General features: G+C 43.2%; 1 protein-coding gene across 1 annotated transcript in view; it reads right to left on the bottom strand.

The window, feature by feature from the left end:
- Positions 1 to 18,183, bottom strand: part of st6gal1 (ST6 beta-galactosamide alpha-2,6-sialyltranferase 1) — a 122,028-nt gene that overhangs the window by 41,321 nt on the left and 62,524 nt on the right. The window contains 1 exon segment of the mRNA XM_046297772.1: positions 6,054 to 6,151. Within this exon segment, the coding sequence (XP_046153728.1) occupies positions 6,054 to 6,151 (98 nt within the window).

The following is an 18,183-nucleotide window of genomic DNA, read 5'->3' as shown; positions in this document are numbered from 1 at the left end:
TGACCGAGATTGCACAATAAAGTCAGGGACTTATTTCCATTGTGGTTCCTAGTTGCTGCAGCATATGGTACAGTAATATAAGGACTGAATGCACATCTAATTTACACATTTCCATCTGGCTTTCTGGGGTCACCTTTTATTTTATTGTAAAGATTATGATTGTTTAAATTTCAGCTGCATTTTTAAATCAGCATATCACCTGAATATCGTTGCTTTAAATCAGTGTGCACACGAGCACTCTGAAATAGTCTCTCTCTCCATCAATTACATTCAAATTGAATCTATCTGAGAGAGAGAGACAGCCATTGAGTGTACAAAACATTGGACATCTGCTCTTTCCATGACAGACTGACCAGGCAAAAGCTATGATCCGTTATTGATGTCACTTGTTAAATCCACTTAAAATCAGTGTAGATGAAGGGGAGGAGACAGGTTAAAGTAGGAGTTTTAAGCCTTGAGACAATTGAAATTGTTTTGTTTTTTTAAACATTTAATTCACCTTTATTTAACCAGGTAGGCCAGTTGAGAACAAGTTCTCATTTACAACTGCAACCTGGCCAAGATAAAGCAAAGCAGTGCGACAAAAACAACAACACATGGGACACATGGGATAAACAAAAGTACAAATGTAGTAAGATTAGGGAGGTAAGGCAATAAATAGGGCATAATGGCGAAATAATTACAATTTAGCATTAACACTGGCGTGATAGATGTGCAGATGATGATGTGCAAGTAGAGATACAGGGGTGCAAAAGAGCAAAACGAATAACAATATGGGGATGAGGTATTTGGGTGGACTATTTACAGATGGGCTGTGTACAGGTGCTGTGATCGGTAAGCTGCTCTGACAGCTGATGCTTAAAGTTAGTGAGGGAGATTTAAGACTCCAGCTTCAGTGATTTTAGCAATTCATACCAGTCATTGGCAGCAGAGAACTGGAAGGAAGGGCTTTCAAAGGAGGTGATGGCTTTGGGGATGACCAGTGAAATATACCTGCTGAAGCTGGTGCTACTGGTGGGTGTTCCAAGGATGACTAGTGATCTCAGATAAGGCGGGGCTTTACCAAGCAAAGACTTATAGATGACCTGGAGCCAGTGGTTTTGGCGACAAATATGAAGCGAGGGCACTGTGATAGACTACGTCAAGAGTGTTGGAGGTAATTTCGTAGATGACATTGCCGAAGTCAAGGATCGTAGGATAGTCAGTTTTACAAGGGTATGTTTGGCAGCATGAGTGAAGGAGGCTTTGGTGCGAAATAGGAAGCTGATTCTAGATTTTATTTTGGATTGGAGATGTTTAATATGAGTCTGGAAGGAGAGTTTACAGTTTAAGCAGACACCTAGGTATTTGTAGTTGACCACATATTCGAAATCAGAACCGTCCAGAGTAGTGATGCTAGTCAGGCGGGCGGGCAGGTGCAGGCAGCGATCGGTTGAAGAGCATGCATTTAGATTTACTAGCATTTAAGAGCAGTTGGAGGCCACAGAAGAAGTGTTGTATGGCATTGAAGCTCGTTTGTCCAAAGAAGGGTCAGATGTATACAAAATGGTGTTGTCTGCGTAGAGGTGGTTCAGAGAATCACCAGCAGCAATAGCGACATCATTGATACAGTTGAAGTCGGAAGTTTACATACACCTGAGCCAAATACATTTAAACTCAGTTTTTCCCAATTCCTGACATTTAATCGTACAAATTCCCTGTCTTAGGTCAGTTAGGATCACCACTTTATTTTAAGAAAGTGAAATGTGAGAATAATAGTAGAGAGTGATTTATTTCAGCTTTTATTTATTTCATCATATTCCCAGTGGGTCAGATGTTTACATGCACTTAATTAGTATTTGGTAGCATTGCCTTTTAAATAGTTTAACTTAGGTCAAACATTTTGGGTAGCCTTCCACAAGCTTCCCACAACAAGTTGGGTGAATTTTGTCCCATTCCTTCTGACAGAGCTGGTGGAACGGATTCAGGTTTGTAGGCCTCTTTGCTCACATACGCTTTTTCAGTTCTGCCCACACATTTTCTATAGGATTGATGTCAGGGGTTTGTGATGGCCACTCCAACACATTGCCTTTGTTGTCCTTAAGCAATTTTGCCACAACTTTGGAAGTATTCTTGGGGTCATTGTCGATTTAGAAGACCCATTTGGAACCAAGCTTTAACTTCCTGACTGATGTCTTGAGATGTTGCTTCAATATATGCACATAATTTTCTATCCTCATTATGCCATCTATTTTGTGAAGTGCACCAGTCCCTCCTGCAGCAAAGCACCCCCACAACATGATGCTGCCACCCCCGTGCTTCATGGTTGGAATGGTGTTCTTTGGCTTGCAAGCATCCCCCTTTTTCCTCCAAAAATAACAATGTTCATTGTGGTCAAACAGTTCTATTTTTGAGAGGACATTTCTCAAAATGTAAGATCTTTGTCCCCATGTGCAGTTGCAAACTGTATTCTGGCATTTTTATGGCGGTTTTGGAGCAGTGGCTTCTTCCTTGCTGAGAGGCTTTTCAGGTTATGTCGATATAGGACTCGTTTAAACGTGGATTTGGATACTTTTGTACCTGTTTCCTCTAGCATCTTCGCAAGGTCCTTTGCTGTTGTTCTGGGATTGATTTGCACTTTTTGCACCAAAGTACGTTAATCTATCTCTAGGAGACAGAATACGTCTCCTTCCTGAGCGGTATGGCGGCTGCGTGGTCCTATGGTGTTTATACTTGCAAACTATTGTTTGTACAGATGAACGTGGTACCTTCAGGCGTTTGGAAATTGCTCCCAAGGATGAACCAGACTTGTGGAGGTCTACAATTTTTTTTCTGATGTCTTGGCTGATATCTTTTGATTTTACGATGATGTCAAGCAAAGAGGCACTGAGTTTGAAGGTTGGCCTTGAAATATCCACAGGTACACCTCCAATTGACTCAAATTATGTCAATTAGCCTATCGGAAGCAATGACATAATTGTGACAATACAGAGGCGGATGCAAGATGCAAGCAACGATGGTTTAATGAATACAGTTTACAACAGCAACAGGACAGACAGACTGTACTCAGACGGAATCCGACCCAGGAACTAGGGCGCATCTTCCAATGATAGCGTGCTGAGAAATCCAGGGGAGTGTGTCCGGATGGGTAGGAAGGAGCACAGCAGATAATCCACACAAGGGCGGCGAGAGAAGAGCACAGACACACGACACAACCTCAGGGAAGTAACAACGATCTGACAACAAGAAACACTGGTTACAGAACATATAAAGGGAAGATAAGTGGTTCCAGCTGGCGCAGACAATCAGGCCGAGATTGGGAACCACGCCCACACAAACACGAGAGAGAGAGAGAGAGAGAGAGAGAGAGAGAGAGAGAGAGAGAGAGAGAGAGAGAGAGAGAGAGAGAGAGAGAGAGAGAGAGGCAGTGGATTCATGAACCGTGACAATAATTTTCTGGAATTTTCCAAGCTGTTTAAATGCACAGTCAACTTATTGTATGTAAACTTCTGACCCACTGGAATTGTAATACAGTGAATTATAAGTGAAATAATCTGTCTGTAAACAATCGATGGAAAAACTACTTGTGTCATGCACAAAGTAGATGTCCTAACCGACTTGCCAAAACTATAGTTTGACAAGAAATTTGTGGAGTTTTAATGACTCCAACTCTAAATGGGGGCATGCTCAACCCTCCCTTTCCTGTAAGTCCACGATCAGCTCCTTTGTCTTTCTGACATTGAGGAAGAGGTTATTGTCCCGGCACCACTGCCAGGTCTCTGACCTCCTCCCTATAGGCTGTCTCATCATCGTCCGTGATCATGCATACCCCCATCGTGTCATGGACAAACTTAATGATGGTGTTGGAATCGTGTGTGGCCACACAGTCATGAATGAACAGGGAGTACTGTAGGGGGCTAGAGGACTATGGTGTTGAATGTTGAGCTGTAGTCAATGAAAAGCATTCTCGCGTAGGTGTTCCTTTTGTCCAGGTGGGAAAGGTCAGTGTGGAGTGCATTAGTGATTGCGTCATCTGTGGATCTGTTTGGGAGGTATGCGAATTGGGAGTGGGTCCAGGATGTCCGGGATGATGGTGTTGTGAGCCATGACCAGCCTTTCAAAGCATTTCATGGCTAAATATGTGAGTGCTATGTAGCAATAGTCATTTAGACAGGTTACCTTGGCATTCTTTGGCACAGGGACTATGGTGGTCTGCTTGAAACATGTAGGTATTACAGTCTGGGTCAGGGAGAGTGCATGCATGCTCTAAGTACACGTCCTGGTAATCTGTTTTATGAATGTTAGCCTGTTTAAAGGTCTTACTCGCATCGGCTACAGAGAGCGTGATCACACAGTCATCCAGAACAGCTGGTGCTCGCTACCGTATTGAGCGCATCACTGGTACTCCTGTTTGTTTTGCTTGTAAGCAGGATTCAGGAGGATAGACTTAGCTTTGTATGCATCTCTGTGTGTGGAGTAAAGTTAATCTATAGTTTTTTCACCTCTACTGCACAGATGACATGCTGGAAGAAATGAGGTAAGATGGATTTCAGTTTTCCTGCATTAAAATAACCGTACACTAGAAGCGCCCCCTCTGGGTGAGCATTTTCTTGTTTGCTTATGGCCCTATATAGCTTGTTGAGTGTGATATTCGTGCCAGCAATTGGTTTGTGGTGGTAAGAAGACGGGTACGAAAAATATACATTTAAACTCTTTTGGTAAATACACTGATCAAAAATATAAATGCAACATGTAACGTGTTGGTCCCATTTTTCATGAGTTGAAATAAAAGATCATTACAAAGGTGCACCTTGCGCTGGGGACAACAAAATGTGCAGTTTTGTCACCCAACACAATAAGCTGCCTCTAATGTTATGTTAGAGAATTTGGAATTATGTCCAACTGGCCTCACAACCACAGACCATGTGTGGGAGAGCGGTTTGCTGATGTCAACATTGTGAACAGAGTGCCCTATGGTGGAGTTTGGGTTATGGTATGGAAAGGCATAAGCTACAGACAACGTACACAATTGCATTTTATCGATGGCGATTTGAATGCACAGAGATACCGTGACAAGATCCTGAGCCCCATTGTCGTGCCATTCATCTGCCGCCATCACCTCATAATTCAGCATGATAATCCACGGCCCCATGTCGTAAGGATCTATACACAATTCCTGGAAACTGAAAATGTCCCAATTCTTCCATGGCCTGCATACTCACCAGACATGTCACCCATTAAGCATGTTTGGGATGCTCTGGATAGACGTGTTCAACAGCATGTCCCAGTTCCCGCCAATATCCAGCAACTTCGCACAGCCATTGAAGAGGAGTGGGACAACATTCCACAGGCCACAATCAACAGCCTGATCAACTCTTTGTGAAGAAGATGTGTCGTGCTGCATGAGGCAAATGGCGGTTACACCAGATACTGATTGGTTTTCCATGCCCTTACTTTTTTAAGGTATCGTTGACCAGAAAAAAAGCTAGATTAAAATGTTCCATGTCCTTTTTCAGCCACGACTCGTAGAAACATAGGATATTATAGTTCTTCAGATCACGTTGATAGCATAGTCTCCAATGGAGCTCGTCCAGTTAATTCTCCAGTGATTGTCGAGGCAGTTTATCCACTTTCAGACATAGTCTCGTCAGGTATCCCGCACGCGGGCCTCTATAACGGCGCCTCTTCCTTTTTCAGGTGTCTGGGATTTGGGCCTGGTCCAGGATGAGCGGTATGTCATTCTCCTCTGACTCACTGAAGTAGAAATCGTCATCCAAATTGAGGTTAATGATCGCTGTTCTGATGTCCAGAAGCTCTTTTCGGCCATAGGAAACGATGGCGGAAATATTGTGTACAAAAAAAGTTAAGATCATCTAAAAAAATAAATAAATAGAACAATTGGTTAGGCGCCCGTAAAATGGCTGCTATTCCCTCCAGCGCCATGACTCAGTTCAGTACAAATTGAATTGCAGCTGTTTGCCTTGATTGTTTTAAGTTGACTCAACAACAACAACAAATGACTGTGTAGGTGTGTGGTTAAACGTAGATACTAGGCGTGTGTGTGTGTGTGTTACCTGGGAGTTAAGGAGGCGGACTGTGGTCTTGGAGCCGACATCTTTCTCGTACCCCACGGTGGGCGCTGCGTTGAACCGCAGCACTGCATCATGGGAGTCTGTGGTTGGACAATGATAAATAAGTACAGTATTTATATATACATCATTCATTTGGGATCATTGAAGCTACAGATGCTGTACTAAAGTGGGCTTATAAGCTTTTTTGAATGCATTTCTGAGATGCCCACATATTTCAGTTTTGCATCCGAATCTGTATTTAGATTCAGGTGGAGTGTATCGTTGTATATTGTATTGTGTTTATAATGACCAATATACCACACCCCCTTGGGCCTTATTTCTTAATTAACCCCCTGTGTCAGTTCAAGCTAGAGATATCAGGTTTTTTGCATTACATTTTAGTAGACACTCTTGTAAATAGTGGTTTACAGTAGTGAGTGCATACATTTTCACACATTGTCCCCCATGGGAATCAAACCAACAACCCTGGCATTGCAAGCACCATACTCTACCAACTGAGCCAAACGGGACACATTGGATGCGTCTCAGTCCACCGCATCTGCCAGTGTTGTACTTCCACATCTGTGGTGGACAGAGCTAGAGCGGTGTTTGTCAGAACATCCCAAAAATTGGTCTTCTCACAAAAACGTCTGTAGTGTCCAAATGCGCTCAATACAGAAGCGGGCCTATCAGATGAGCGAAATGCCTTCCATGCACACTTCATGGCAACCAACACTGAACCACGCATGAGAGCACTAGCTGTTCTGGATGACTATGTGATCACACTCTCTGTAGCCGATGCGAGTAAGACCTTTAAACACTACAGACGTTTTTGTGAGAAGACCGATTTTTGGGATGTTCTGACAAACACCGCTCTAGCTCTGTCACCGTCAGCTCTAGCAGGGCAGAAATTTGATGAACTGACTTGTTGTAAAGGTGGAGTCTTATGACGGTGCCACGTTGAAAGTCACTGAGCTCTTCAGTAAGGCCATTCTACTGCCAATGTTTGTATATGGAGCTTGCATAGCTGTGTGGTCGATTTTATACACGTCAGCAATGGGTGTGGCTGAAATAGCCAAATCCACTAATTTGAAGGGGTGTGCAAATACAATATATATACAAAAGTATCTTCCTTTGAATGCATTACCATGTGTATCACTCAATACAACAAGCATGACACAAGTGAAGATTGGTCTAGTACTGTAGGTTGGTTATCTTTGAATGCAGCAGGTAAACGTTACTATTATTATTAGTAGCAATTACTTAAAGGTCCATTGCAGCTGTTTTTATATCAATATCAAATTTCTGGGTAACAATTAAATACCTTACTGTGATTGTTTTCAATTAAAATGGTCAAGAAATAAACAAAAATATCTTCTTAGCAAAGAGACAATTCTGAAGTAAGAATTTAGCTAGGACTGTCTGGGAGTGGTCTGGGTGGGGAGGGGAAAACTGAAAACTGGCTGTTATTGGCAGAGAGGTTTGGAACACTCTTTCTTATTAGTCTAAATAATTTACCACCTGCTGATGTCACCAAGGCAGGCCAAAACTCCATACCACAAAAACAGGCTGAAATGTCAGGTGGTATTTTTAAACAGCTCTTAAACTAAAGGGCATTATCATAATTTTCACAATTTTACAGTATTATTCCAGCCTCAGTGTGGAAATATACGGTGCCTTCGTAAAGTATTCAGACACTTGACTTTTTCCACATTTGGTTACATTAGACTTATTACAAAATTGTATTAATTAAATCAATTTCCTCAACAATTTACACACAAAACCCCATAATGGCAAAGCGAAAAAAGGTTATTTAGAAACAAAAAACATAATTACCTTATTTACATACGTATTCAGACCATTTGCTATGAGACTCGAAATTGAGCTCAGGTGAATTCTGTTTCCATTGATCATCATTGAGATATTTCTACAACTTGATTGGAGTCCACCTGTGGTAAATTCAATTGATTGATTGGACATGATTTGGAAAGGCACACACTTCAGTTGAAGGCATTCAGTTGTACAACTGACTAGGTATCCCCCTTTCCCTAGTGGCCAGGTGGAAGCCACTCCTCAACAAAGACACATGACAGCCCGCTTGGAGTTTGCCAAAAGTCACCTAAAGACTCTCAGACCACAAGAAACAAGATTCTCTGGTCTGATGAAAGTCTTTGGCCTAAATGTCAACCGTCATGTCTGGAGGAAACCTACCACCATCCCTACGGGGAAGCATGATGGCAGCATCATGCTGTGGCGGTGTATTTCAGCAGCAGGGACTGGGAGTCTAGTCAGGACCGAGGGAAAGATGAATGGAGCAAAGTGTAGAGAGATCCTTGATGAAAACCTGCTCCAGAGAGCTCAGGACCTCAGACTGAGGCGAAGGTTCACCTTCCAACAGGACAACGACTCCAAGCACACAGCCAAGACAATGCAGGAGAGGCTTTGGGACGGCTTTGGGAAGTCTTTGAATGTCCTTGAATGGCCCAGCCTGAGCCCGATCGCTGGAGAGACCTGAAAATAGCAGTGCAGCAACGCTCCCCATCCAACCTGACAAATCTTGAGAGGATCTGCAGAGAAGAATGGGAGAAACTCCACAAATACAGGTTTGCCAAGCTTGCAACGTCATACCCAAGAAGACATGAGGCTGTAATCGCTTCCAGAGGTGTTTCAACAAAGTACTGAATAAAGTGTCTGAATACTTATGGAAATGTCACTATTTCAGTTTTTTATTTTTTTTAAAGGTTTGCTTTGTCATTATGGGGGGGTTGTGTGTAGATTGAGGGATTAAATATATATATTTTAGAATAACACTGTAAACCAACAAAATGTGGAAAAAGTAAAGGGGTACTTTCCGAAGGCACTGTATATAAAACACGGCAAAATCATTTATATACTAATTCTGGGGTCAATTTGACTAATGGTTTATGTTAAGGTTTGTGAAGTATTTGCGGCATTATTGTATTGGCAACAATGTCAACTTTATTTAACTACACAAGTCAGTTTAAGAACAAATTATTATTTACAATGACGGCCTACCCCCACCAAACCTGGACAACACTGTGCCAGTTGTGCACCTCCCTATGGGACTCCCAATCAAAGTCTGAAAAAATGGCGCTGGAAGAAATGGCAGCAGTTTTTCGGGTACCCAACCCATTGTGCTATTGTGTTTTTTTGCATGATATTTGTAACTTATTTTGTACATAATGTTTCTGCAACCGTATCTTACGGCACAAAACAGCTTCTGAATATCAGGACGGCGATCACTCACCTCGGATTAGATAAAGATTTTTTCGACAACAAGCAGGAAGCACAGGACATTCTCCAAACACCCAACAGGGCCGACATCCCCGTTATTTGCAAGAGGAAGCGACTCAGGTACAGAGGACAAAGACCCGGATGCTTTGTGAAGACCCGGAGAAGGCGAGCGGGAAAGCTGCCATTACCGTCAATACTACTCGCCAACATGCAATCATTGGACAATAAATTAGATGAGGTACGATCACGAATATCCTACCAACGGGACATCAAAAACTGTAATATCCTATCTAGCGGGATATACACTACACCAGCAGGATAGAACAGCACATTCGGGTAAGACGAGGGGGGGGGGGGGTCTGTGCATATGTGTAAACAACAGCTGGTGCAAGAAATCTAAGGAAGTCTCTAGATTTTGCCTGCCTGAAGTAGAGTATATCGTGATAAATTGCAGGCCACACTACTTGCCTAGAGAGGTTTCAGCTATACTTTTCATGGCTGTTTATTTACCACCACAGACAGATGCTGGCACTAAGACCGCACTCAGTCAGCTGTATAAGGAAATAAGCAAACATTGTACCACTCACCCAGAGGCGGCACTCCTAGTGGCCGGAGACTTTAATGGAGGGAAACGTAAATCAGTTCTACCAAATGACACTACATGTTATTGCTGGGACCCTTTGGATGACAAATCAGAGGACAATTTTCAAAAAGTAAGTGAATATTTATTCGTTATATGTATGAAACCTGTGCCAGTGGAAAAATATTTTGATGTGGAGTGCCGTCCTCAACCAATCGCATGGCATGTTTTTGCTGTAATAGTTACTGTAAATCACAAAGTGCAGTTAGATTAACAATAATTTAAGTTTTCAGCCGATATAAGACACTTATGTACCTAAATGTTTAGAATCCATAATATTTATGATTATTTACTTGAATTGCACGCACTTCAGTTTCACCGGAAGTTGTCCCGCTAGCAGGACACCGATCCTTATAAGCCACTCTGGGGTAGGGGGGCAGGATTTTGACGTCCGGATTAAAAGCGTGTCCAAACTAAACTGCCTGTTACTCATGTCCAGAAGCTAGGATATGCATGTAATTGTTAGATTTGGAAAGAAAACACTCTAACGTTTCTAAAACTAAAATGATGTGAGTAAAACAGAAATGATATGGCCGGCAAAACCCTGAGGACAAACCATCCAAAAAAATAATAATTTCAGCCTACCACTGTTTCCAATGACTGTCATGTTTATTATGAGGCGAAGTCATCCAGATTGTAGTTCCTAGGGCTTCCACTAGACGTCAACAGTCTTTAGAAAGAGTTTCAGGCTTGTTTTTTGAAAATTGTGCTGGAATTTGTAGTTTTTCTAAGTGGCTCCAATTTCGGCTTAGTATTTTCATGCGCATGGATGAGAGCGCGTAATTCGTTGTTTATCTCCGGTAAAGACTAACGATTCTCCGTCTTAAATTTGATTGTTTATTTACGTATTAGGGCACCTGAGGTTTGATTATAAACATTGTTTGACTTGTTTGGATTAGTTTATTGGTAACGTTTGGGATTCATTTTGTATGCATTTTGAAGGAGGGAAACCGGTGGATTATTGACTGAAGCGCACCAGCGAGTTTTTGGGGACACAAAGAAGGACATTATCGAACAAAAGGACCATTTGTGATGTAGCTGGGGACTTTTGGAGTGCTTGTCACGCCTTGGTCTTAGTATTTTGTGTTTTCGTTATTTATTTGGTCAGGCCAGGGTGTGACATGGGTTTATTTTGTGGTGTGTTTTTGTATTGGGGTTTAGTAGGTATTGGGATTGTGGTTGAGTAGGGTTGTCGAGCATAGTCTATGGCTGCCTGAGGCGGTTCTCAATCAGAGTCAGGTGATTCTCGTTGTCTCTGATCGGGAACCATATTTAGGTAGCCTGGGTTTCACTGTGTGTTTGTGGGGGACTGTTCCTGTCTTTGTGATTGCACCAGATAGGGCTGTTTCGGTTTCCGTTATTTCATTTAGTTATTTTTGTAGTTTCTGTATGTATAGTTTTTCCTTCATTAAAATATCATGAATCATCATCACGCTGCATTTTGGTCCGATCCTTGTTCTACCTCTTCGTCAGAGGAGGAGATAGAAGAGAGCCATTACAGAATCACCCACCACACCCGGACCAAGCAGCGTGGTAACAGGCAGCGACAGCAGAAGCAGCGAAAGGAGGAACGGACATGGGAGGATGAATTGTTCGGAGAAGGACCCTGGGATCAGCCTGGAGAATATCGCCGCCCCAAAGAAGAACTGGAGAGCAGAGAGGCGCTGGTATGAGGAGAAGCAACAGCGGCAGCAGGAGCAACAATATCGGGACTACACTACTTGGGGGGAAATAGACAGGTGGGCGGTCGACCCAGAGAGAGAGTGCCGGAGCCCGCCTGGGATTCGCTGGAGCAGTGCGAAGAGGGTTATAGGAGAATGGAGTTGGAGAGACAAGCACGGCGGCGCAGAAGGAAGCCCAAGAGTCAGCCCCAAAAATGTATTGGGGGGTGGCTCAGGGAGAGTGTGGCAGAGTCAGGAGTCAGACCTGAGCCAACTCTCCCTGTTTATCGTGAGGAGCCAAGGAGGAGACCAGAACCAGAGCCGGTGTTAGAGGTGAGCGAAGCAGAGACTGTGAAGGAGTTAATGGGGAAAGTGGAGGAGAGAGTAATGAGGGAGTTGCTAGCTTGGTGCTTTAGGTACGATATTGGTCTGACGGATCCTGTCGGGGATTTGATGGCACCTGGGTCAGCGCTCCATACTCGTCCTGAGGTGCATGTTAGTCGGCTGGTGAAAATTGTGCCAGCATCACGCACTAGGCCTCCTGTGTACCTACCTAGCCTTGCACATCCTGTGCCAGCCCTGCTCTCAGGCTCTCCAGTACACCTTCACGGTCCGGTCCATCCTGTGCCACCTTCACACACCAGTCCTCCGGTGGCAGCTCCCCGCACCAGGCTTCCTGTGCGTGTCCTCGGTCCAGTACCACCAGTTCCAGCACCACACACCAGGCCTTCAGTGCGCCTCGCCTGTTCAGCGCAGCCAGAGCCTTTCTCCTCTCCAGTGCTGTCGGAGTCTCCCACCTGTTTAGCGCTGCCGGAGCCTCCCTCTTGTGTACATGAATCATCATCACGCTTCATTTTGGTCCGATTCCGGTTCTACCTCTTCGTCAGAAGAGGAGATAGAAGAGAGCCGTTACAGTGCTAACAGAAGAAGATCTTCAAAGGTAAGGCATTTATTATATCTCTATTTCTGACTTTCGTGGCGCACCTACCTGGATGAAATATGTTTTCATGTTTTTGTATGCGGGGCGATGTCCTCAGATAATCACATGGTGTGTTTTCGCGGTAAAGCCTTTCTGAAATCTGACACAGCGTACGGATTAACAAGAAGTTAAGCTTTATTTTAATGTAAGAAACTTGTAGTTTCATGAATGTTAAATATTTATATTTCTGTCATTTGAATTTTGCGCTCTGCAATTTCACCAGATGTTGGCCATAAGAAGTTAACACTTATTTTTCTTAACTGCATTGATGGTTAAGGGCTCGTAAAGGAAGCACTTCACTGTAAGGTCTACATCTGTTGTATTTGGCGCATGTGACAAGTTGTGCTGTGACAAGGTAGGGGTGGTATACAGAAGATTACAGCCCTATTTGGTAAAATACCAAGTCCATATTATTGTCACGTTCTGACCTTAGTTCAGTTATTATATCTTTGTTTTAGTATGGTCAGTTATTATATCTTTGTTTTAGTATGGTCAGGGCCTGAGTTGGGTCGGTTGTCTATGTTCGTTTTTCTATCATTTGGGATTTCTGAAAATCGCAAATCGTATATAATAAAAAGTAGCTGTTTTGAAGAATCTGCAGTCTCTCTTCCTTTCTGATTAGAATTTCCACTACAATTCCTGGCGACAAGGATGGGATGGCTAGCTCTGCTTGCTGATCGTTGCAGGGGACACCAAGGTTAACTGTGCACAGTGGTTACATTAGGCGTGGCTCAGGGAGCCCACACTCCACAGTGACCCTTCTCGCACCCGGCAGGGAGCGTCAGTGGACGGATATACCATCCCGAACAGGCAAAATAAATGAAGGGTGATTTTCTTTCAAACATCATAGAAAATCCTGTTCTGGGAAATTTTCTGCACATTAGGTCTTTGTTGAAGCAAAGACAACCTTGTTTTATAACAGAGGTATTCCCGGGTACTAAATTAATATGAATTGATATGCCATGGTTTGCAATCGTCAGATGTAAAAGCATGAGCTACATGATTCCAGGACAGGGTCCTGAGATAGAAGTAAGAAAATATTATTTTAGAAGGCCGCAGTTTGACCCATGGAGCCGTTGGAGAATTGGATATACTTGGGAAATAATTAGTAATTGGTTACGTGCATAAAACACACATTTTGTACAGGGAGAAATACTGTATGGGTACAGAATTCTAAATTTAAAATATTTTTGATGGCAAAGAAACACTCCCTTTTGAGTTAACCCATGATCAATTTATTTTTGAGTTAACCCATAATACATTTTAAGAAAGGAATATTTTCCTAACTAAATACTGTTTTGTTTTGTGTGTTTGTTTTCGTTTCTCTCTGAGTGTGTGTGTGTAAATGGATTTTCTCAATGGGAGCCAAGAGCACCAGGGGGGAACCGTCTGCCCAACCCACTGACCGGACAGGTGAAGGTAATGGTGGATAAGTGGCACAGGGACATTCTGGAACAGGTTCTCCTCTGGCACAAGGTAGCCGATTTTCCCTTAAAAGGCACATTAAGTGAAGTTTTATTAGCAGAATGTAGAAATAAGTTACAGGACTTTGAAGAACCAGGAAAGGCAAGGGAAGTATAATAGACTGGGATGATTTTAGGAAGTGGGAAAAAGAATCGGAGAGAAGGGCAGAAAATAAAATTAAAGGAATAATAGTGAATGATAAGAAAAGAAGGAGAAACAATTGTCACGCCCTATCTAGGGGGGTTTCTAGGTATTATATTTCTATGTTGGTGTGTATGTATGGTTCCCATTTGGAGGCAGCTGATAATCGTTACCTCTAATTGGGGATCATACTTAGTGTGTCCATTTTTGTTTTGTTTTGTTTTGGAAGTTACACTATCATTAATATGTGGAACTCTACTCTGACAACAATGACTTTTCACCTCCCTATTATATCCCTGTATTCAATACACCAGCAGCCCGCTCATCCACCTCCCCCGCCGCAGCTCTACCCCCCAACAAGACCGGATATGACTGCAGGATCAACAGACTCTGGCCGGAGCAGTAAGAGCCTGTTCTACACACCGCCTATAATGACTACAGTTTCACTGGAGGACTACAGGCATCGATTGGAGAACTGTTTCCACAAATAATATGGCATCAGACCAGCAACCGATAACTACAAGAGCGTCTTGAAGGCTGTCCTGATGAATGGACTTTTGCCTCATGTTAAAGATTACCTACATCTGCTGGGAAACTATTGCCCTACAAACAGTCACTGAACACTGTAAACACGCTGAGAGGCAGCAACTGTCTCGAGAAGAAAAGACGAAACCAGAGAATGAAAAGGGATGGTGTGAAACTACAAGCTGCCCAGCTAGCGTTCTCAAGGACCGGGCCAGCAGTGGCAGGCTCAGGGAGGACCTCAAAACGACGAACAGAAAGGAAAAGGAAGAAGTAGAGGGAGACAGTGCACATGGACGGGCTGGACAACAGCAACCACAGCGTAGGAACTTTGCCTGCTCTAATTGTGGAAAGAATGGATATTTTGCTGTTGGATCGGGCGGGGTCGGGCGAGGGGGGGGTAACTGGAGAACAGGACCGACACCAAAAACAACCGTCTACAACCCACACACAGACTGACGCGAGGTTGAGACAGTTGACACTCTTGGACAGTGTTTAAAGATTTTTCAAGCTCCCGTGAGGAGGCAATGTTTTGTCTCTTCGTCAATGGTGAGTCAATCAATTCTCTAGTAGATACTGGCACTGCAATGTCTGTCATAAATTCTAAAACTATGTCCAATCCTCCCATGTCAAATGAACTGGTCAGCACTGTGGGGGCCTTGGGAGAAATTATGAAAGAGTTACTCACAATGCCCCTGCCAGTTAAAATGGATATGTGCAGGACACATCAATGTATTGCCTCTGCATGTTGCCCTGCAAATTTGGCAGGAAGAGATCTTCTCTGTAAATTAGGAATTCATATTATTTTATCCAAATGTGTGATTGTTAATATGCATGGGACATACAGGACATTGACCCAATTGAAGAGATTTTCTCAACGGCCCGTAGCTGTTGGGGAAAAAAGGCAGTTTTATGCCACAGACAGACCTACATTGCACCACCCATTTCTCACCATTGAAGAGAGATTTACACCTTGAGAGATTTCTGAAAAAAAAATTGTCTGAGAGAAAGCTTACAATGCAGTGATACTCTCAACCTTCAGATAATAGTGGGCCTCAGTTTTGTTTTGTGCTCTTAGTATTAAGATGTCTAAAGAACCGGCTGTAATTTATATTTTTAGGATGCTTCTGTTTGGTTTACATGATATTACACCAAATGGTAGGAAATTGGGTCGAGAGTGTGTGGCTGGAAATCTCTGTACCACAGCCAGTTACAAAACCCCATATGTTGACACTATTGAAGAGCCTGGACTCCAGGGGGACTCCAGAAGAACCATTTGTGGCTTATGCTGTAACTGTCACTACCCTAGAGATTGTTAAATTACCACCACATCTGTCTGCCCAAGCTGCAGAATTGTTTGCTCTCACTAGAGCATGCATTTTGACATTGAAATTGAATTCAAGTGTAAAAAAACATTATGTAATAAAAGGCCTGGTATGAGTTAACTGATTGATCTAAGAGTTGACTGCTATTAAGAAATGTAGATACCGTTAAATAACTAATTAATACAGTGAGAAACGCTGTATATGGCCCAGGAGGCCTGTAAACAGTAGCTATAAAAAGTGATTGAGTAGGCTGCATAGATTTCATGATTAGAAGCTCAAAAGACGAAAACGTCTTTTTTTTTTTTTTTTTTTTTGTAAATTGAAATTTGCTATCGTAAATGTTAGCAACACCTCCGCCTTTGCGGGATGCACGGGGGATATGGTCACTAGTGTAGCCAGGAGGTGAGGCCTCATTTAACACAGTAAATTCATCAGGCTTAAGCCATGTTTCAGTCAGGCCAATCACATCAAGATTATGATCAGTGATTAGTTCATTGACTATAATTGCCTTTGAAGTAAGGGATCTAACATTAAGTAGCCCTATTTTGAGATGTGAGGTATCATGATCTCTTTCAGTAATGACAGGAATGGAGGTGGTCTTTATCCTAGTGAGATTGCTAAGGCGAACACCGCCATGTTTAGTTTTGCCCAACCTAGGTCGAGGCACAGCTACGGTCTCAATGGTGATTCGGCTGAGCTGACTACACTGACTATGCTAGTGGCAGACTCCACTATGCTGGCAGGCTGGCTAATAGCCTGCTGCCTGGCCTGCACCCTATTTCATTGTGGAGCTAGAGGAGTTAGAGCCCTGTCTATGTTGGTAGATAAGATGAGAGCACCCCTCCAGCTAGGATGGAGTCCGTCACTCCTCAGCAGGTCAGGCTTGGTCCTGTTTGTGGGTGAGTCCCAGAAAGAGGGCCTATTATCTACAAATTCTATCTTTTGGGAGGGGCAGAAAACAGTTTTCAACCAGCGATTGAGTTGTGAGACTCTGTGCGTTCTCTAATTCTCTCCTTCTCTCTTTCTTTCTCTCTCTCGGAGGACCTGAGCCCTAGGACCATGCCCCAGGACTACCTGACATGATGACTCCTTGCTGTCCCCAGTCCACCTGGCCATGCTGCTGCTCCAGTTTCAACTGTTCTGCCTTACTATTATTCAACCATGCTGGTCATTTATGACCATTTGAACATCTTGGTCATGTTCTGTTATAATCTCTACCCGGCACAGCCAGAAGAGGACTGGTCACCCCACATAGCCTGGTTCCTCTCTAGGTTTCTTCCTAGGTTTTGGCCTTTCTAGGGAGTTTTTCCTAGCCACCGTGCTTAACACCTGCATTGTTTGCTGTTTGGGGTTTTAGGCTGGGTTTCTGTACAGCACTTTGAGATATCAGCTGATGTACGAAGGGCTATATAAATAAATTTGATTTGATTTTGATTTGGACTCCTCCCTATTTGTTTAATGTGTGGACGCATATTGATTGTCGTACCCGGGCTGGCAAAACACTGGATCAATGCTGCTCTAAGTTCCGCGATGCATACAAGGCCCTCCCCCGCCTTCCTTTCAGCAAATCTGACGAAGACTCCATTTCTCTTCTCCTGTCCTATAGGCAGAAACTCAAACAGGATATACACGTGACAAGGACTATTCAACGCTGGTCTGACTAATCGGAATCCACGCTTCGAGATTGTTTTGATCACGCGGACTGGGTAGCCTCAGATAATTATATAGATTTATACGCTAATTCGGTGAGTGCGTTTATACAGAAGTGCATAGGCGATGTTGAGACAAAACCTACCCTAACCAGAAACCTTGGATAGATGGCAGCATTCGTGCAAAACTGAAAACTACTGAATTTAACCATGGAAAGGTGACTGGGAAAATGGCCGAATACAAACAGTTTAGTTATTCCCTCCGCAATGCAATCAAACAAGAAAAATGTCAGTATATGGACAAAGTGGAGTCGCAATTCAACGGCTCAGACACAAAGACTTGTGGCAGGGCCTACAGACAATCACGGACTACAAAAAGAAAACCAGCCACGTCACAGACACTGTCTTGCTTCCAGACAAAATAAACACCTTCTTTGCCCGCTTTGAGGATAATACAGGTAGGTGAGGCCACTCTGAGTGGGGTGTCAGAAAAACAA

This window comes from Oncorhynchus gorbuscha, linkage group LG14, assembly GCF_021184085.1.
Source record: "Oncorhynchus gorbuscha isolate QuinsamMale2020 ecotype Even-year linkage group LG14, OgorEven_v1.0, whole genome shotgun sequence".
Taxonomy (NCBI): Eukaryota; Metazoa; Chordata; class Actinopteri; order Salmoniformes; family Salmonidae; genus Oncorhynchus; species Oncorhynchus gorbuscha.
Note: the sequence above shows the minus strand (reverse complement) of the source record. Positions and strands in the feature narration are given on the sequence as shown.